The sequence below is a fragment of the Gopherus evgoodei genome, chromosome 17, assembly GCF_007399415.2.
Source record: "Gopherus evgoodei ecotype Sinaloan lineage chromosome 17, rGopEvg1_v1.p, whole genome shotgun sequence".
Taxonomy (NCBI): Eukaryota; Metazoa; Chordata; order Testudines; family Testudinidae; genus Gopherus; species Gopherus evgoodei.
In genome coordinates this window covers 10328032-10350296 of record NC_044338.1, presented here as the reverse complement: position 1 = coordinate 10350296, position 22265 = coordinate 10328032, and the positions used below count along the sequence as shown (strand labels likewise).

The following is a 22265-nucleotide window of genomic DNA, read 5'->3' as shown; positions in this document are numbered from 1 at the left end:
CATTTAGCTTGTGGTCCATTATGATCCCCAGATCCCTTTCTGCAGTACTCCTTCCTAGGCAGTCACTTCCAATTTTGTAGGTGTGCAACTGATTGATTGGTCCTTCATAATGGGAGTACTTTGCATTTGTTCTTATTAAAATTTCATCCTTTTTACTTCACACCGTTTGTCCAGATCATTCTGAATTTTAATCCTATCCTCCAAAGCACTTGCAACCCCTCCTAGCTTGGTATTATCCACACTTTCTAGCAAGGAAAAACTAATTTTAACAAACATGATCTTGTCACAATCACCATGTCATATTAGCACCTCCCACTCATGCTCCACCATCCTCTCGCCCTGCACAAGTCCCCATATGCTGGGAAATTACTATTACTCCCATTTTACAGATTGGGGAGCAAAGCCCAGAGAACTCCACAGCTCAAACATTCTGCAATACCACTGCTCTCACTCAGGCTCGGCTAACTTGAACAGTCAACACTGCAGGGAAGACCCTTTTTGACTTGACTCCTCGGTTCAGCACCTGGCTCTGGGACAAAACACCCAGGCTAACATCCTAACCAGGACCATCTTTCCTCTCCATTTTTTGTCAACTGCTTTTAGTGGTGTAAGTCGCTTAAAGAATGAGCAACCTATCCTCGAGAATGTTGCTCTATCACAGTTCTATTAATTGATTAACCCAAATCCAGACTCCTGTCACCCACGGCAGGCAGTGGCACATACATTGGTTTTATGGTCCCACTAAGAAGATACAAACTTCAGCCACTCACTAATTAGGCTGGCAAGGGGACAACTGAATGTCACTTTTCATATGGTCAGTTGGAACCAGTGGAGGAGAATAGAACTACATCAGAGAAAACTGGCAAAAAGCAGGAGGAGGAAATTATTCCTGATGAGTATGAAAAAATAGATACCTATTTTTATCATCACTGCTTCCTTTCCCCATGGAATTTCCTGGATTTTAGTTCATGTCAAGTATTCTGCAATGACACATAATTAGCTGCAACTCTACGTTTTAGTAGAGCAGAAAGCCACCATTTTAACCCCTATAGTGTTTAGAGTGGAATCCAGCCACACCCTCATTCAACTGAATGAAGAATGGGCTACTCTGACTCCAACACTAAATCCCAAAGCAGAGAATTACTCCTCCACCCACTACACATGAAAATGAATTCTGAAAACCTCCCAAACACTGGACTATTCAGACATACTGATCATTTACCCCCCAGCTTTTACAGAAAAGTGTCCTGGGAATTAGTCTTTGGTGTTTGTCAAGCTCCTCGCAATAAAGCACTCAAAAGTAGAGCTAAGCTATCCAACAAGAATGGGGGAGGTGGAAAGTCAAATATATGGATTTCAAACTTGAATGTGCGTGTGTGTGGGTGGCAAAGGGGTTTGAAACTCTTTCTGCTGCCTGTCTCCCACACCCTGGATGGAATTACTGACGGCCTTTTCTTGTTTGACCTGCTGCCCAGGATGGCTGAGTCAGGAGACCTCAGCAGAACGAATGTTCACATCCTCCTGTATCTAAGCTAGAAATCTCTGTTCTGTCCCCGGCTCAATCTACAGTCTTAGTACAGCCAGACAAGGAGTGTGTCAGTGAAACGAAAAAAAAAAAATCTGACTCACTCTGTTGAATTCTCAAAGGCAGCTAAAGATCCAGAAGTTAGAGCATGCTGCACATTGCTGGACAATATGGACAACCCTTCCAAACTGGGCTGGCAAATCATCTTGTTCTAATACCGTCCAGGCTGTACTTGTTTATTCTGAGAACTAAAAAATAAAAATAATGTCTTATCAGTGTCAAATTCACTCCCTTGTTACCTACCACTAGGACATTAGACGGCAGGGGATGGAGAGAGACTCCCCACTCAACAGATAGGGGTGTTTTAGAGAAATGGGGACACAAATGTAGGGGTGGATGGGACCTCAAGAGGTCATCTAGCCCATCCTGGACAGGTGTTTGTCTAACCCGTTCTTACACAAACACGTCAGATTCCAGATCTCCCTAGGTAACCTGTTCCCATGCTTAACTATCCTTAGAATTAGGGAAAATGTCCTGATATCTAACCTAAATCATTAGTCAGATCGGCAAAAGATTTCTAAAAATAAAGTTGAGCTTTTAGTGGACCTTCTGTATGAGCCTTTCCCACAAGGGCTAGAAACTAACATCAAAGCTCAACATTTTTCATGCAATACATGATTCCAGGAGCTGTGCCTTCAAGAAAAAACAGCAAATGTCATGAAAGCCTTTAGAGTGATCGTTCACTGTAGTACAGTATTCACTAAAATGTATTGCATGGATAGACGTTTCCAGTAGGTTGCCAAAGTCCAACTGTATCTTCCCACTCCCTCTGCTGAACTGAAGCTTTTCCTTTCATTATAGCATTTACTCTAAGTTCAGCAGTTGCTATTAAGGTACAAATACTGTGGCCTTCCATATGGCTCTCATTTCATTCTAGCACAAAGCCCATTTCTTTACTTCTACAAACATGGATGCGGTTTGATAGTCAACTAGAGCCATTGATAGGTCCTCTTCATGCAGTCTCAAGATATTGATCATCTCCACTGCAAATAACTTACAGTTGATAATGTACGGTATCAAGCAAGGCCTATTCCCAATGCAGAAGACTGGATTTGATACAAATAGCCTTTGCAGTTTGCCAGGTAGCATATATCAAGCTGAAAAGGTTCATAGTTGTTCTTCACTGATTGGGTCTTACTCATTTTGTGTACATCAAACAACCAGTATAGTTCTCCTGCTCTGCAAGACACCCTTCACATTGGGTCCTCTCTACCATAATTGTTTCTCAGAGCTTTCTAAACCAGGTTGAGTGCTGCATATTAAGTAGTTTATGCTCAAAATTTTCTACTCTTGAAACCGACAACTGTGGAAGGGAACTGTCCTCTAGATAAGGTAAGTCTTAGACAAAAATAGACCTCAAACAAGCAAGCACTGCAGAGAGATGCCACTGCAAATCTCTGTACTATTGCTACAAAGCTATCATGAAGGACCATTCAATAAACCTAAATCCCCACGCTGGGCTGACACCTCAAAAAGACTGAAGACATATAAGGAAGTACTCCATTAAAAGCATTATCTCAATTGATGCTTGTTTAATAGGAAGGGACAAAATTAGACAGTAAAGAAACTAAAATAATGGGAAAAAGAGTTAGACAGCTTCCTTTGAACTCTGCAGTGGTGTTGTATTTGTGTCAGTCCCAGGATATTAAAGAGACAAAGGTGAGTGAAGTAACATTTCACTGGACCAGCTTCTCTCTCATCCACAAAAGTTGGTCCAGTGAAACATTACCTCACACACCTTGTCTCCCTTGAACTAGTCAAGTCAAATTTTCAGTTTGCATCACTTGAATCCAAGATTGTCATTTATGTAATTCAGTTACTCCTCTTATTATATTAGAGCTAACTAATCAACTTGAACTATTTCCACACTTCCTGGTTGGAATGGGTTTAGGAGTTAAAAGTGTGGAGTGAAATCTGAAGGGTGAACCTACAGAAGCTTTTAATCAAGTAGTTTTACTTCCTGCATCCAAGGAAACAAAAACCACATCTAGTTTTATATGCATTTAATAGTTTACCAATTGGTACAATAAGATTTTTTTAATATGCAGAAAACATGAATAAATTTTGTTTTACACAGTCTGAGAGCAACAAATCTTACTGTAAAACACAGAGCAGTATTATATACATTCCTTTACTGATTTTATTATTATTGTGTCATATCTTCAGTTAACTCCTACAGTTTGGGAACAGTTTTCTCCAACTGCAATCTCTACATCTTTCTTATGAAAAAAGTTGATGTTTGCCTTCATGTCAATGTCAGGATCAAATTCTAAACTTGAAGATTTCACTAACTTATCTTCAGAATGAACTGGGGGAAGCCTGAAGGATAGGTAGGACAAGAAAGCAGCTACTTACATGACACAGTGGAAAGATAAAAAAGGCCAGTTAAGTCCAGTCGTGACTTGTAAATCCAGCTCACTTCCCCCATCCCCCAAGTGTTCTTCCCTACCATTTTTTACATGTAGTTTTTCTCCACTAATGGAGATTATTCTTTGTAGTAACTAACACATTGGACTTTATGTACAGCTGGACAGAGAATGAGCAGTCTAAGTGCCTTTTTCCTTCATTCAATTCAGCAATTTTTAATCTTCAAATTGTTAAAGGATTATCAAGCCACCACGGTCAACAAAAAAAGTATATATTTTTTCTTTTAAATAGCTTTTATGAGGAACAAAAGCTATTTAAGAGTGATATTACCAGGCAGTTCACAAAAACGGGAGGAGGCAAACAAGAGAAGCAGGGTACTGATAGTATAAGTAGACTGGGCTTGGTGAGTCTATAGCCAAAGCTTTCAAACCACTACAGTGCTCCACAGCCCTTGGAGAACTTGCTAGCAACTAGTTTTGCTTTGCTTTTTTCTTTTTAATTAGTGCCCTGGGCACATCATTGGTCACACCATACACAAAAGCAGGACGGCTTTTTAATCTTCTAAAGTGCAAGATGCTATAAAACATCAACTTTCAGGTTATGTCTAAACCACAATAAATTTTGCACTTTCAAGAATGCATCTAGGATTTCCTGGGCACATTAAGTTAGTGTGGCACTGGAATGTCTGTCTTCTCATTCATTTTAACAACATTTATATTTGTCTATTTGGGAATGTAGCACTATGTTTTCTTTTTAAAATGCCAATTTTAGTAAGGAAAGTGACAAAGCAGCAGTGAACCTCTAAACCCTCCAATAAATTCCTTTTACAATCCAAACCAGTATCCTCATCATTGTACTTATCACAGGAAAGGCACAGGATTAGACAACTGACAGAAAACATTGAAAATGGTGAAAAAGGTTCAACACAGTGTAGTATCATCTCATAAACCCAACTCCTGTGTCGTAGCTTTCACTTTTTGTCTAAAAACAGGGCTTTAACTTTTGATCCATTTTAGGACCATCCCTGAGATTATTCACTGCTTATTAAAGGAGAATATTGAAAATTGAGTTGCTGCAAGTTTAAATACTCAGCAGGGTGTTTCACTTTCTCAATCAAATAAAATGCTGCTTACAAAACTTTAGTTCCTCTTTGTCCCTGTAAATCGTTGCATGCTACCGGGGAAAAAATGCAGTGCACAATTTCCACATAACAGGTACCTTTAAGTTTCTCATTCATGTTAATGAATTATGTACACGTGTCGGGTTTACTTTACCCTTCAATAACTGAAGTTGCTAGATCCTATCAGGAATTAAAATGCAGTACTAGTTTACAGTTGCAGATGTATAAAGAAATTTTAAAATGCACCAACTGTGTATTTGGAATTTCCAAATAGGACAAATAAATAGCAGCAAGTTATTCCAGTTGAAACAGCTTAAGCAAAAAGACTTCAAATTTGTGTATGTTTTACTGTGGAAAACATTATCCTGAATTATATAAACCACTAGATTTAAGGAATTAGCCTCCATCTTCATCTGCTTTCAAAATACATTAAACGCTCAGTTTCCTCCCCTACACCAGAGGCACGTTTATGCAAGGAACCAATATCAGAATCCATCTCCATCTGATGGTTTTACGGACCCTTTTTGTATGTGACTGTAGGAAATTTACAATCTTACCACTCACCATTTTTTCCTTAGTGTGTATATACCCTCCAATCCAATACTTTCCATTGAATCATTTCTTTAAAAAGGGACAGTTTTAAAAGCCATGTAAACAAAATGAATAAAACAATGCACAGAATAAATTCACCTATTAAAATGTCAGACTGGTAACTTCATTATATTGCAAATTTTACAGTGGATTTTTAAAAAGACCTGGTTAGATAAGCAGTGGATTTCTTAATTATCTACAATGGAATTTGTCACAAAAATGCTGATTAAAATATTCATTTGATATTTTCATTCACTTCAGATCAAAATATGTAATTTTAGGGATATGCAAATTAAAACTTCTACCAGAAATGGATTACGAATTACCAAATCACACTAAGATTTTGTTTGGTTTTTAACATTTACTTGATAGTTTCATTCCCACACTCGGGCGGCTCACTATAAGGCTATAAATGTGAAAATTTTTAGAAGCTTGTATCAAAATCTGTAATAGAGTCCATCACTCTACAATCAGATCCATTTTAGTGCTTTACTGAAAGAATTTGAATACTGTACCTTAAGATCTTTTTCTTACACAGACCATGGTAAATTTTGATGCAAGCTATGTTAAAACTTATGTTTTATATTACCTCACATTTCAGAAGGGTTTGAGGTGGCAGTGAAACCCCTGTATTCCCGCACTTTCCACACAGAATACAGGGAGAGTGTCCTTTGATATTGCGTAATGGGCACTGCACACAAACCATGTCAAAACCAAACAGTAAACTGCTACCACAACATAGTCACTGTAGAGATTAAGCTCTAGATGGAAATTATATCATTCAATTCTACTAGGAAGGACTCCTCCTCTTGGAAGTATGTCTAACAAGAAAAGCATTATGCTTAAAGTTTTACATATAGCTTAACCACTGAATGACCAAATAAAATAAATATATCACATCAGCTGCTACTAAGATGTGTTCTCTTATTTCAGATTTACAAGTTAATTTGTTTATATAAATACACCACCCTTTGCGAGACAGGAGGCCAAAACAAACGTATTCTATTGATTTGGCAAATGTGTCATGACAAAAATCCCAAAGTTTAATTAATTCCCATTAATTACATGTAAGGTTCAGAAGATTCTGAATTGCAGCCTTATTATCTAGTATCCTTAGAGAAGATTTATTAAGCACACTTAAGTGATGTTATATAGATACACATTTCTGAAAGAGCCCTACAAAACTTTTCCCAAATGAGGTCACCAGTTCAGGCACCAACAGACAGCAGAAAGAAAACCAACCAGGTATAATTATACAACATACAACGACACCGTCAGCTATTCAGTTAAGTGCCTTATCTCAGTTATCCAACTTCTGCCTTCTTAGGTCTGATGTGACCAATGCCAGCCCATGTTCTTAAACCTATGGTACTTCTAGACAACGTATGTAAATTTACAGTATACAATTTGGATTCACCATGCATGAATACTTTGTGTGTAACATTTAATAAGCTCAATCTACATCCAGAATAATTTACATGAAAGGACAATATTTATTTAAACAGAGCTCAATGGATAACCATGGTATCTGAGTGCATCCAGAGGAAAAGGGGGTCAAATGTGACTTCAATCAACGGCACTCCCACACTTTTACTGTTTGATCTACACTGCCAGTAACCACATATGGTGCTGTCTTGTGGAAATCTGTGAGAAAGAGAAACTCATATTAAATGAATGCAACAATTTATAGCATTCCCTCTCCCCATCAAAAATATCTTTCCCCTCTGAAAAAGCACAACAATACTATAAAGGTCAAGGAGAGACACAGATTGTAAGGTCTTTGGGGCAGGGACTATCTTTTGTTGTGCTAGGCACTGTACAAACACAACAGAGTCAGGGCCCATGGGACTCCTAAACACTATTGCAACAGAAAACCATAATAAGCCTAAGAAGCGTTCCCTAGAGTATTGTTGGTAGTCAGAATTACCAATGAAAGTGTTAAAACTCCCCAGCCCAGGATGTTACTGGAAGGGTGAAGTTAAAAGACCTTGCAACAGAATTTCAACAAAAAGCATACTCCAAATACTCTAAAAAGGGTGCAAATCTCAGCTTTCTTCTGGAGTTCTGCTACAGGGAACTATGTTCTGAATCTGAGCCACAGAGGTCCCAAATAAGATGAGCACTCCCTCCCCGGTGGTTGTTCAGCTAGAAGAATGCTACTATTCTAAGTTCCTGCAAGGACAAACGTTTCCTTTTCATACTGAAATGTTTGGATCTTATTAACATTTAAATCATAAGCTCTGCGGGGCAGGAAAAAAAATAGTCTTGCTCTTTTTAGGAAGTGTTGTGTAAATGTATGGCTGTATGAAGTTTGTAGCATAACTTAAGGTGTACTAAGTAGTCAGATTGCTATCAAATGGAAGTAGGCTCAGGTCTTGCATCCTCTGGCTATAAAACACCATTAAGTAACTTCATACAGATCCAAGTGTTTGACTTCGGACATCAACATATACCATGTTTTTATTCCTGGAGCAGAGAGATTTAGTACTGACCAGGAATGGATACGTGTGTATTTCACAGGCTTTAAAAGAAAACTGCTTCTCAGGGGGATCTGAGAGGCATTATAAACCCTGTAATCAACTTCTGATCACGTCAATTGGTGGACAATAATGTATTGGGAGGGCTAAGTGGAAAAATTAGGAAGCGGCAATCTTTAAAAAGTGGGTGCTATAAAATTTCAGATGTATCTAACATTAACATCTTTTCTTTACTTCCTTACTGACTTTACTCCTTTTAGCAGTAATATCCCAGGGCATACAGAAAGCCTGACTCAAGTGCTAATTGTGATAAACACAAATACTTAGTGGCCCAAGTTTCAGGCCTATCACTACCTTGACACAGACGGTTTAGAAGAAACTAAAAAATTCTAAAGACTACAGAAAAAACATCACAACTAGAGAAGAGATTCTATGATAAATCCAGGATTGTTCTTGTCTGGGAAGTATTTTAAACTTTTTGGAAAAAAGACTGAACAGCTAAAAAAGCTAATTAGCACACGAGAGTGCACATGAGCACAAAGTAACGTACTTAAAGGGACAGCTATTTTTAATACAGTGTTACCCACAATCCCCATCCACACATACTGGTAAAATGTTTCAGACTAACATTGCAAGTTAGAGCTTTTCATCCACTTCACCAGCCTGCTTCAACCCTGATCTGAAGGAAACCTAAGTGGCTTGGAGGCTAGAATATGTACACGTCTCTGGCTTGTGTGCTGAAACTCAAATCAGTGCAGGTGGAGGTTTTAGATGCAGTCATCATCCACTAAAAACTGGCTTGACAATACATAAGTTAATGCCATCAAATATAAGTGGTTGACTAACCTTACAAAGTCTTGAATAGCACAAGTCTTTTCTACTAGATTTGCTCCCTGTAATACTGTTTTGCTGATGTATCTTAAAATTAAACAGTCTTTTGGAATAGATTTTGAGCATCTCTGATGGCAGCACTGCTTAGTGAACAGTGCATGAACTGCAAGTACAGAAGCAGTTCAGACGGGTGCCAAAAGGCCTTACATTTAAGCATACTTTATTACGGTTATTCCTTTGAGTACTGTATTTAAAGTCTTCAGGGTGGGTATTTCTGGCCTAGAATGCAAGGAGTGGAAGCGTAGAAAGTTGGTAGTTTTGGTTCGGTGTTCTGCAGTAAGCACCGTAGAACAATACGTACCCAAAGAGGTAACAAAGTGTTCGTGCGCATTAAGGGTTTTCATACATCGTTTGTTCTTGTAGTCCCAGACACGGAGGGTCTTGTCATCAGCACAGCTCAAAATAAATTTTCCTCCAGAATGGAACAGAACGCCACGTACCCAATTATCATGGCCCACCTTATGAACAAGCAGACAAAGTTCTTACATTCTCTCTAGATCTCCTTAAAACATTTCATCTGTCTCTCATTAACAAGTGTCAATATGGAATAAAGCTGTTTCTTCATCACAGAATGCTAGTTTATTTTATTAAAACCCATCCAACATTCCTTGTCTGTCCTACGAAACAGACCTAGGGCATGGCTACACTTGAGAGTTACAGCGCTGGTGGTGGCTTTACAGCGCTGTAACTTACTCCCCATCCACACTGGCAAGACACATAACAGTGCTGTTATCTCCCTGGCTACAGCGCTGGCTGTACTCCACCTCGACGAGAGGAATAAAGAGAAGAGCACTGCTCTTGCAGCACGGGGGTGCCAGTGTAAACAGTGATTAATCTTACTACGCTGTAACTGACCTCCGGAACCTTCCCATAATACTTTTTAATTAAAGGTAACACTGTTTTGTTGTGAACTCAGGGCTCCAGGAGCTGCTTATCTAAAATACAAACACAGCTACTGTTTGCTCGAGCAGAGGCAGGCAGGGGGATGAATGTCCACATCTAGTGTTTGCTTGAGAAGAGAAGCAGTCCGAAGGGGGGAGGGGAGGTCTGTTTTGGAGCAGCTGCTTATCTGGTCTGAAGGCTATTTGCATTTAGTGAATGAGAGAGGGGTGGGGGAAGGGGTCGAAACTTTTAAAATGATTGAAGGTTGGTGCTGTGTATCTTCAAGTCCTTAGAACCTGCAAGGCAGGGAGCTGACAGTGTCAGCTCCAAAAATCCACTCTGTCTCCCCCACGCTCCCTGTCACACTGTACCCCACCTCCTCTTTTGAAAAGCACACTGCAGCCACTTGAATGCTGGGATAGCTGCCCATAATGCACCACTCCCAACACCATGGCAAATGTGGCCACACTGCAGCGCTGGTAGCTGTCAGTGTGGCCACACTGCAGTGCTTTTCCGACACAGCTGTACGAAGACAGCTTTAACTCCCAGCACTGTACAGCTGCAAGTGTAGCCAAACCCCTAGTGTCTTCAATGTTGGATATTTACATCAATTTTCATCCCAGCCTTGATAATTGTTGCAACAGCAGCCCAAACACAGCAACACACTTGATTTCACTTTTGAATTTGCTGGTCTCAAGACACATTTAAGTAGGGCAGAATTTAGACAAAACTTTAAGCTTACAGTTTCAGAAGGTGAATCAAGATACTCAATGTTATACAACCACACAACAGTACTCCAGAACCTATGCTTCTTTCACCAAGAAGAGCATTGTATTTTATTTCTTAATGATCCTAACAAAAACCAAATACTGATGCTATTATGTTGTATATTTTGTTTTAATGTGTTTTATTCTGTTGCATCTAGCATTGCAGAAGCTTTCTAAAGGAGGAGAGGTGGCCTTTAAGTTTCAAATTCACATTTAACATCATTCATTCTGTTACTGACTAAAGTAATATATGTCTGCAGTACAGAAAAAAAAACTTACAAGTGTCATAAGGCACATGCCAGTGCTAATATCCCACATCTTAATGGTCTTGTCTCTGGATCCAGACAGCAGGAAAGGCCCAGGCTTACCACTCTTCTTAGTCTATGGAAACAAACAGACTTTTAGATTATGGTATTATCCACGAAAGAAAAATATGCAGACACCTTTCAAATGACACCCCTAATTTGAGTGATATTTCTAATTACCGGTAAGTGGAAACTGGATTGTCGTCTGACAAGGTTAAGGCTACTAAGCACATACTACCAAACTAAAAATAAAAATCCTGATGAACTTTGTTATTAACATTAAAGAAAAGTACAAGCATTGAACTAATATTTCTTGCTGCTGCATTCATATAAAACAAAGTCCTGCCCCCTTCTTCCCCCCCAACGACCCAAACTAAGTTTTCATTTGGGAGACTTAACAATGGTGCCCTTCTCAACTTAGTAAGATTGAGCCTTCTCCTCATTTAACTTGCTGGTGGATATAGCCTGTGACTTCCTCGGATCAAATTCCAGAAGCAAGCCAATAATTAAATAGCCAAAAAGGAACCCAAACATGTTCAATGGGAACATTAGACTATCAAGACATAGCCTTCCTGTATTCTGAATCTTCATGTAATCAGTTGAGAGGGTAATATTTGGAAACCTTACTCTGTGTGACTTTATTTCCAATAGCCCCAATCCCAAATATCAATGCAATATTCGGTTGTTAGTCGCACAGCTGAAAGATTTCAGTCCTAATATACCTGCTCACTTCTTTTTCAAAACGCGACTGTCAACGGAATGTATATAGTTAATGAATCCAGAAGAGGGCAGGTGAGAGCATTACTTTGGTAACTAATTGCCTCTTGCCATGGTAGTTAAAATTTGGAAATTACTTCAAAAATTGTAAGTACATTGAAGTGTTTTTAAAAAGTGAATAAAATAATCTAACTGACATTTGTCCAAAGCTGTCATTGGTCTATTGCTGCTTTTATTTCACCTAAATAAAAAGGAACTTCCAACAGCCGCTGTCCACACAGTACAGTCACATTTTAGGTGACCTTTAAAAGTGATTTGCACAAACTCTGAACAAACCTTTCCTACTGATAAGTTACCTCTAAAACTAAAGACTTTGGGCACATGGGGGAGGAAAGAGTGAGAATCTCCTGTGTACTAGGACATTCAAATCAAAGCTCAACTCAAATGAAGTCCGCACAAATCCTTTAGTAGGCAGCCTGCCTCTTCATTCCAGAATAGGTTTCCCTATCACTTCTCAAATGCCCTTTAGGTGATTAAAGAAGCTGAACTAATGACAAAAACATACCATCTCTTTTCATGTTCCTTGCAGGTTGAGAAATGGGGCTTCTTAAAATCAGAGCATCTCACCCTTCTCCCCAAAAGCAGAAGAAACTTACTATCAGGAGGTCGGGGGGAGAGGGGGGAGCAGTAAGTTCACAGGAAGCTCCTGAATTTACACAAAAAGGTCAACAGAAAGGGCACTAGAACCTGGGAGCTCAGGAAGTGACACTGATAGGAACAATACCCCAAATGTGGTGTCTTATATCCCTTGCACCCAAATATTATAAAAAACGTTTAATACATTAAGCATTTAATTTTAATACTCCAAAACCTTTACAGTCATTTTTGTACTGTATTTGCATTGAAACAGGAAGGAAAGCCCTGTACTGTATTTATGCTTACCTCGGATCCTGTAGCTTCTGATATGGTGGAGTATGAGCTCTCAGGAGCCCAAGAAATGCATTCTACCACATGCTCATGTTCTCGGAGCTCAGCTTTGCATTCCTTTGTTGCTACCACCCAAACACGCACTGTCTGATCATTAGAACAGCTGGCAATCAGGGTGCCATCCTGATTAGGTCGCACCATGCGCACCCATTCTCTGTGCCCCGTGAAAGTCTTCACGCAATAACTATCAAACAAAGGAAAGTAATGAATCACTCCAAGCATGTTGCTATAAAAATCTGGTGTAGGCAGCTTTATGGTTTAGGGACACGGGGGCTATTGTTTAAGTGGCTATGACTATAAAGTGGTCTACTAATGAACTGAAGTATCAACATGCTGGCTAAGCAAGATGGAAAAGGCTCTAGAAGAGTTAAAATTCACGGACAGAAAGGTCACTAGATTAGAAAGAAAAGGCGGCTAAAATAAGCAGAGAGGGAAGGAAGGAAATATGAAAGTAGTAAAACAGCAGGCCTAGAGAAAAACTAGCGCTGAGAAAATTTATCTGTGTAAAAAACTAGGCTTTTTAAAAAGACATCTGGGGAGAGCTAGAGACAATATAGAAATACTTATTTGTGTGTTCAGAGCATATGGGGAGGGGGAAAAGAAGGGAGAAGCAAAGATTTATGGGAGGGTGTTACATACTCAGGAATGACAGTACAAAGATGAGAAGAGGCTTTTGTCCACATCAAGAATGGCACACCTCTCTGGTAGCTATAAAGGTGCAGTCATTGTGGCTCAAAACTATACAGTAATCTATTGATTACATTCCTATAGTAGACCACAAGCTCAAGAGGAGAGGGGGAATCAATACGTGGTTACTGGATCTTTGGGGCCCAGTCACTTAGGAAATATCCTTTAGCAGCCAGTCTCAAGGCACAGAATCCAAAGGGTATGTTGTGATGACATTCAAGCTATATTTGGTACATTTCTTACAAAGGGTACACAGTGTTTCCTTTTGGAATGGATGCTTTTTAACCAGAACTATACGTACCCTGTTTGAACTTCCCACATTTTGATGGTTTTATCCCTTGAGGCAGAGACTATGTGATCTCCGTTGGGCATGATGGCTACTGAAGAAACATTATGATCATGACCTAAAAACAAATCAAGCTTGTATAAGTGGTGCTCGGACATATAGTATTACAATGCATAAGCAATCCAATATTCAATTCTCTTGAGAAATTAAACTATGGTGTACTATACATTTTATGGGAGAATCTTAATACGGAAGCTTATGCGGGTATTTAATGAGCTAAGTAATATTTCAATGCATCTGCACTGGCATGTCAGGTGTTTCTGTATGGCAGTGTTCAGGCATTAAAATATTAGCCTCACTCCCTTTTGCAATTACTTTTACATACATGGTGTGCATTACAGGGTAACCACTGTTCACAATATATTCTGTGAATATGATACAGCAACACCATGTTTCTTGGAAAGAAAACTTTGAAGGAAAATAACTCAAGTTTTCACCAAGTGGGCAAGAAAAAGACCTAAATGAAAATCCTCATTCGGGGCTTAACACAATTTTAAAGATTAAACATTTCAAGAGTGCCTCATTTTAGGCATTGTTATAGTGCAATAACTATCATTGAGAGCAACATAACTGATGGTCTCTCCTCTTATTATCTAGTGACTTAAGGAATGGGATCAGGACGGGTCAGCAAAAAGTCAGTTCTGGTCTCTGCTCTTCCAGATTCACAGTGACCTTGGATATGTAGTTTCACCACTTGGCTTCATTTATCCCATCTATAAGAGAGGATACTACCTACCATCCATCCCACGGGTGTTGAGGATTAATGAATGTGTTTTGGGTCAAGAGAGATTTCACACATCTGAATAAAAGTGTTAATGAATAGAAAGTATTAGTAAATTTTGCTGAAATAATTGTAACACAAATCTCATCCAGAAAAAGTGTGTGTATTGTTTTGACAAGTCCAATAAAAAAAACTTTGACCAGAACAACAATTATTTGTCCATTCATGTAGAGGTTCTTAAACATTTAAGATAAATGCAAAATAACTCAAAAAAATACTGCCTCCAGTTAAGATGCTGGGGCAGAAGTTAATATTTCTAAAGCTTCGGGTACAATGATTTGAATAATCTCGGGGTAGCAGTTTAAGAGTATTAATTTAAACAACTTCCTATGTTAACAAGAAATTCTAGCATTCCCCAAGAATTAGGTTACTAACGAGGAGGTTTTAGTGGTAAACACATAATGTCTTGCATACCAGATATCTATGAATAAAACAGGAAGACTCACTGAAAAAAGTAAATCTTGCAGAATTTAAACTCCCACTAAAAAAAATCAGCCATTTCTGGGGATATCAAAAAAGTCTGAGGAATGCTAGTTTTTAGGAGATTTTCTGTACTTCATACTGCTCCATCGAAGTGATATCCATTTGAATGGTCATTTTAAAAAAGGAAACGGGGAAAAAAGTTCAAACAATGAAATTATGAAGTATGGAGTGAAGCCATTTCGCCCATACCCATGTTAACTGAAAGAACATGGTTTATAAAACACAAATACCCTATATGCTGGACATATGTATAGAGGTTCTGAAATACTGCAGAAACCAAGGATCATTATTATAGCAAGGGAAAAAAACAGAGGCAATAACAAAGATGACATACTTTCTGTGGCATGCTTAAGGTGAATACAGCCCTCATTCACCTACTGTTGAATGACTCAGTGATGCTTAAAGAGCAGCAGATGCTTCACTGAAGACTCTGGGCACGAGAACATAAGAGCGGCCATACTGGGTCAGACCAAAGGTTCATCTAGCCCAGTATCCTGTCTTCAGACAGTGGCCAATGCCAGGTGCCCCAGAGGGAATGAACAGAACAGGTAATCAAGTGGTCCATTCCATGTCGCCCATTCCCAGCTTCTGGCCAACAGAGGCTAGGGAAACCATCCCTTCCTAATAGCCAATGATGGACCTATCCTCCATGAACTTATTTTGTTCTTTTTTGAATGATGTTACAATCTTGGCCTTCATAACATCCTCTGGCAAGAAATTCCACAGGTTGACTATGCATTGTGTGAAGAAAATACTTCCGTTTGTTTTAAACTTGCTGCCTATTAATTTCATTTGGCGACCCCTAGTTCTTGTTTGAGAAGGAGTAAATGACACTTCCTCATTTACTTTCTCCACACCAGTCATGATTTTATAGACCTCTATTATAGCCCTCTCCTTAGTCGCCTTTTTTCAAAGCTGAAAAGTCCCAGTCTTATTACTCTCTCCTCATATGGCAGCCGTTCCATACCCTTAATAATTTTTGTTGCCCTTTTCTTAACTTTTTCCAATATATCTTTTTTGAGATGGGGCAACCACATCTGCACACAGTCTTCAAGATGCGGGCGTGCCACAGATTTATATAGCGGCAATAGGATTTTTTTCATTTTATTATCTATCCCTTTAATGATTCCCAACATCCTGTTCGCTTTTTTGACTGCCACTGCACAGTGAGTAGATGTTTTCAGAGAACTATCCACAATTACTCCAACATCTCTTTCTTGAATAGTAACAGCTAATAGACCCCATCATTTTATATGTACAGTTGGGATTATGTTTTCCCATGTGCATTACTTCGCATTTATCAACATTGAATTTTATCTACCACTTTGTTGCCGTCACTCAGATTCAAGGGATCCTTTGTAGCTCTTGGCAACCTGCCTGGGACTTAACTATCTTGAGTGATTTTGTATCATCTGCAAATTTTACCACCTCACTGTTTACCCCTTTTCCCAGATCATTTATGAATATGTTAAATAGGACTGGACCCAGTACAGACACCTGGGGGACACCACTATTTACCATTCTGAAAACTGACCATTTATTCCTAACCTGTGTTTCCTATCTTTTAACCATTTTACAAACCATAAGAGGACCTTCCCTCTTATCCCATGACTGTTTACTTAAGAACCTTTGGTGAAGGACCTTGTCAAAGGCTCTCTGAAAATCTAAATAAGTTATATCCACTGGATCCCCTTTGTCCACATGCTTGTTGGCCCCCTCAAAGAATTCTAGTAGATTGGTGAGGTATGATTTCCTTTTACAAAAACAATGTTGACTCTTCCCCTAGTTATGGTCATCTATGGGTCTGAATTTTGTTCTTTACTATAGTTTCAACCCATTTGCTCTGTACTGAAGTCAGGCTTACTGGTCTGTAATTGCTGGGATCACCTCTGGAGCCTTTTTACAAACAGCAGGTGGGCAGTTAATTATCTCTTCTCTTGTTCTTTAGTAGACTTCTCAATACAAAAAACTTTGTTTCTTTATAAAAAAGATTCTCTACTCCCGCTGATCACTCATTTCTAATACAATTAACTATATCACAAAAACAGAATTATCTTGAGATGATGCAGCAGCATAGGAATACTTTTGTTCAGAACTTTCTGAAGACTGCAGGTGCAGCCTTCATATTCTCCATCCCACACCCACAACCCATCACCTCCACCATGTGCCTTTGTAACCTTGAATTGGGTAAGCCTGGAGGTTTTTCACTTTCCTCTGCACCATGGGGCACAGATCACTTACAGGTTTAAACTATGTAGAGTGAATTCTCTGTAACTTGAAGTCTTTAAATCATGATTTGAGGACTTCAGTAGCTTAGCTTGGGCATCTATTACAGGTGGATGAGGTTCTGTGGCCTGCAGTGTGCAGAAGGATCATGATGATCCCTTCTGAGCCATGCTATGGCTCCTGAAATTGACAGATTGGGAATGTGTTCATCCACCATTGTACAAGGAACCCACAATTTACATACAGTTTCCAGACCAAGAGCAGAAAGCATGTTAATTCAAAACAAGAAAATGTGGAACAAGAGATTCCCATAAAAGGTGATTCAATATACTAAGCAAAATAGCAAAAACCATTTATCCTTCCCACATGTACCAAGCTATGTTTTATAACCCCATTCTCTTGTGGGATGGTCCCATTTTCTGTTGAGCTTTGGATATAGCAAGTACTAAAGCCCATCCATCTGCTGTTTCACTGAAACCACTACTACAGATATTTTATTTCTAGTACAGTCTCTCACACAGCAGATTAGAGTTGCATTTTCAATTAGCGATGGGACATAACAGACAGTTACGTACAAAGCACTCCGAAGGTTAAAGAGAACTCTTTTTGGTATCCTGATTATATATCCATTCTCACATCAGTAGTTTTCTGGATCAACAAAATAAAAAAAACAAAACTGATTTCTCTTCATCTTATAGATCATTAAGACAGTCTCCTTACCATGCATGGTTCTGATGCAATCAAAGCCCTGGAAATCCCATAGCTTAATGGTCATATCAGCAGAACAGGAGGCCAAGAGTTTGCCACTATGGTCAAAAGAAATATCCTGCACAGAGTCTGTATGTCCCTTAAGGGTTCGTTCAAAATCACCTGTCTCATAATCCCACACCTGACAAGTGAACAGAAAATTCGTTAACACCAGCTTATCACTCTTCATGTTCTCCAGCTTTACATTTGCACCCCACAGGCTAGTCTGGCACCTTGTTCAATAATTAACTGAGCAGGAGACAAAGGAAGATTGTCCTAGAAAATCCAAGCAGTGGAGGAAAATAAGCTGTGCTATATTTATATGGTTTAGTTACTTTTAAGTTAATTATATTTAAAGAATAGGTGCATTTCCCAGATTTCAAAATAAATTAATGTAAATGGTCTCCTGTACAATGTGAATAGGAAAAGAGAGTTTGCTGCATCCCTGAAAAGTCTTGATACAATTTACCTTTAAAAAAAGAAAGATAGATCACGTGAGTAAAATTTTAATTAGGTAGAAGTGTGTGTGCATGCACACACACACACAGAGTCCTTTTCTCTTCCACTCGTTTACCACTCACTTCCACAAACCCTTTCCAATGTTCTTCCCTTACAGCCTACTCCTTTCTAAGCATCAGTGTACTGAGAGTCATATGGTCAACACTCCCTACTGGAAAGCAGTATGTGAACTCAGCAATATGCAGCATTTCAGTCAGCTTAGGGAAGAAGATCTGAGGTCACTTCCAAAAATAAGTAAATAGACTCTTGCATCAGCCAGGATACTAGTCAATAGAAACATGAAACACATTTGTGGTAAATATGGAGCTAATCAAGAGGTAAAAATGAAGTATTCACATTATTAACTTGTCAATACTCTAATACTTAAATAACCATGAACATAAACCTACTTCACTCTAAAATAAACAAGCTACTACAGATGTTAATTTCTTAATGCTATTGGCCTCATCACAATCCAACTGAGGATTAACTAAATTAAGAGTTTCACTTTATAACATTTAGAAGCATGAAAACATCGGATTCTAAAATCATTAGCCTTATTTAATAATGCAAATAAAATGAGAGGTTGATACTGGTCACAGCTATCGTAAGGCTTCATTTCTGACGTGATCTGGTTTTTAAGGTGGCAATCCATAATTTAAAAAGCCACGGTTTATGCTGGACCTACAAAATATATGGCTTGTAATCTGTCTAGCTCTCCACCATCACTTCAGCATTACTCAATGTGTTAACAAGTGATAATGCCTGTTTAGAAAAATGACAGATGGTACTAAATAGTTTGAATTAAAGAACAGCACCCACCAGATAAATTTCTACTAATAGAAGAGAGTGAAGGATACAGAGTTTATGAAAAACAGTTTCCAGTAACATTTAACAAAGGCATGTAAGAATGCTACTGAACAGTTTTAGCTGACCCTTGTTGGAGAAATAATTTCCTCCCCCTGCAAAAACAGCATGCCTTAAGAGCCTGGAATTGCAGGCTCTGCTAGAAGATGGGAGCTTGCTCTCATTTATTTATTATTTTGAGGGGGGCATGGGGGGCTGATATACTGGTAATAAGCTAAATGAAACAGTAACAAGTACACCTATCACTACCTATCTACCAGACTAATTATTACAGAGGGACACTATGCTGTTCTGACTCACTGCCTAAGTTGGTTCAAAGGATCAGAGTGGCAGTTGGGGATCATCGTGCACTTTATGCCCGGGGGCAGAAGTGTCGTAAGGGCATGCAGGGTGCATATACAACCGCTGCAGACACTGCTGGTCAAAATGTTCTAAACTCCTGTGCTGCAGCAAATGAACACCATAAGTAGAATCTACATGTGCAATAACTCAAAGAATGACATTATAATTGGTTAAAACTTGATGTAAAATTATTTGAATTTAATCTTCGTTGTATCCTCCATCACAACAGGTTGCTCAATATTTCCTTATAATATTTGTTACCCAAACGCTAAGTCAGTATGACACTTTCAACCATTTCCAAAGCAGCATCAGCTCCATGGTAGTCTTCATGCAAGCATAAATTTAAATTAATCCCCAAGCAAATGCTCAAGGAGAAGGTCCTCAAGGACTGTAGCCTAGTGGAAGTACTCGTTTTCATTCCACGAATAAATCAGTTACACAAATATTTCTTTATAATTATGATATTAAATGGACAAAGCACATGCCTACCAGATGAGTCTCATATGGGTGCATTAACACTTGCAACAAGGGCTACAAAGATCTTAATAAAAACAACATTAGAAGTACTGGAAGACTAAACCTATTTCTACACACACTATCTTTCATTTCCCAAGAATGTTTTTAGGAGGTTATTTTGAAAACCAGCATCAACTGGTGGCTGAGTATTACAAAAGAAGTAGAAGATATCAATCCTTTATACTAAAAAGTAGTGAGGGAGGAGGGAACATTAAAAAAGTTTGGTGTTTAAAATTTTAGCCTGCAAAGAAGTCATTCTTTCACGAATCTTCTGAGATAGTCTTTTCTTTCTCTTGCTCAACATCTCATTATACCTCTACCCCATATAATGCTGCCCTCGGGAGCCAAAAAAATCTTACCACATTATAGGTGAAACCGCATTATGTCAAACTTGCTTTGATCCACTGGAGTGTGCAGCCCCATCCCCCTGGAGCACTGCTTTACCACATTATATCGGGTTGCGTTATATCGGGGTAGAGGTGTACTCTTAACCCAACCAAAGACTTCTATATCCCACATCATCTGCCTTAATCTTTGGCTCCTCTCCTTCCACAAGAGTGTTTATCCCTTAATCTTCTACCTAGTCCCTAAATCCAAACTTGTGGTCTCAACAGCTTTCAAAACATTTCTTCTGACCCAAGAGAAACTCCCACAGACGACTTGAAAGCATCAGACTAAAATCTGATGAATACCACCACACAGACTATGATCAATCTCTAAGTTATAAGGGGACTATGAAAGAAGGTAAATCTTGGGTCAGGACTGCATGTGTGTAGGTGGTATATATCCCTCATTATCTCAAACTGATTTGCTTAACCCATCGTATAAACTGTCTATAGACGCATTTACCTTTATTGTGGCATCCTCTGAAGCAGAGACCATAACACTGAAAACTGGGTGGAAAATTACTCTTGTGACAGGACTCCTATGTCCACTCAATGCATACTTCTCTGGAGGACGAGGGATCCATTCCTTAGGGTCTCGTTTCTGACCAAGAGGTCCACCTGATGTGAATTCTTCCTTTGCTTCATTTAGCTTAGATTCTAATTCCATCACCTGAGATTTATGGTGTTTAAAAAAAAAAAGATCAATTGTTTCTACAACTTTCTACAGCAAGATTTAGCTAATCTGCAATGGTCATTAACAAAGCTATGTTTTCTGAATGGCTTTGGATCTAGAATATTTTGCTTCTCTCTTAGGTGGAGAGCCAGTCACTGACCTCCAGTAGCTCTGACCATCCCTAAAATACAACGGAACAAGTTTCCTTGTAAAAAGACTGAGTAATACTTGATTTGAACTCAAAATTTTCCCCAGAGGTTTTATGTGAGAAGGGGACTAACACGCAAAGTCATTTAGCGCTACCATACTGGAAAGTTCACTACTTCAAACTGGTTGAAAGTAACTTTTCAAGTTACTGAATTTTGTGAACAGTTTTTGGCAAAACTATTGTCAGAGGTAATTTTAGTACTAAAAATGCTTACACACCCCAAGGACCACTGGTCAAAGACAGTCTTGGGATTTACATATCAAGTGTTTATACAGGATATCCAAGAGCAAAAAATATTAAAAACTCAGTAAAATCCTGCAACTTTTACCACTACAGTTGGTAGCCTCTGCTGTTAAAATGCTATAATTTTTGATATTTTTAATACACTATATACCTATCAATGCTCTATTAAGCACATACCATTTTGTATTGTGTTTGTATTAGAGTAAGAGCCACTTACTCTAATGCATCAGAACTAAAAGCTTCGCTGCAAAGGAAGAGATAAAGAGGACTAGCAGCAGAGCTTTTGCCTTCTTCCCTGCTAAGGAAGCTTTTGGAGGACAACTACTCAGCCTTTGCATTTCCAAAAAGCCTTGGGGCACTCTTTCCTTCTCACCATCTTCACAAAGTGCAACAGAAATCCATGAGATGAAGCAAAGAGTCAGATATCAGAGAAGCCACTATAAAAGAGTTAATATTTTTGCTGGAGATGAAGTGGATAGTAGAAAACACATTTCAAGGCTAAATATTCTGCTTGGTGGATACTGTTACCTTTCCTATTCTGCCCTCCAAAAATACTTTTAGGAGAACATTTAA

The 22265-nt window shown here is 38.8% G+C and overlaps 2 protein-coding genes across 6 annotated transcripts in view; one reads left to right on the top strand and one right to left on the bottom strand.

Moving 5' to 3' along the window:
- Positions 1-22265, top strand: part of CLUH (clustered mitochondria homolog) — an 83761-nt gene that overhangs the window by 59228 nt on the left and 2268 nt on the right. The window contains exon 27 of one of the 3 annotated variants that reach the window (XR_003996938.1): positions 14320-15480. The exons of 1 other annotated variant lie outside the window; for it this stretch is intronic. The gene's annotated coding sequence lies outside the window, so the exon portion shown is untranslated. Of the gene's footprint in view, positions 1-1475; positions 4789-14319; positions 15481-22265 lie in introns of those variants that run through there. One more of the 3 variants, XR_003996939.1, reaches the window with a different exon arrangement.
- PAFAH1B1 (platelet activating factor acetylhydrolase 1b regulatory subunit 1) overlaps positions 3574-22265 on the bottom strand; it is a 59110-nt gene continuing 40418 nt past the window's right edge. For all 3 annotated transcript variants that reach the window (XM_030536514.1, XM_030536513.1, XM_030536515.1), the window contains 7 exons: positions 21032-21238; positions 17933-18101; positions 13678-13780; positions 12645-12873; positions 10960-11061; positions 9333-9489; positions 3574-7307 (listed from right to left, as the gene is read on the bottom strand). In XM_030536514.1, the coding sequence (XP_030392374.1) occupies positions 7234-7307; positions 9333-9489; positions 10960-11061; positions 12645-12873; positions 13678-13780; positions 17933-18101; positions 21032-21238 (1041 nt within the window). In that variant the 3' untranslated portion in view covers positions 3574-7233. The remainder of the gene's footprint in view (positions 7308-9332; positions 9490-10959; positions 11062-12644; positions 12874-13677; positions 13781-17932; positions 18102-21031; positions 21239-22265) is intronic.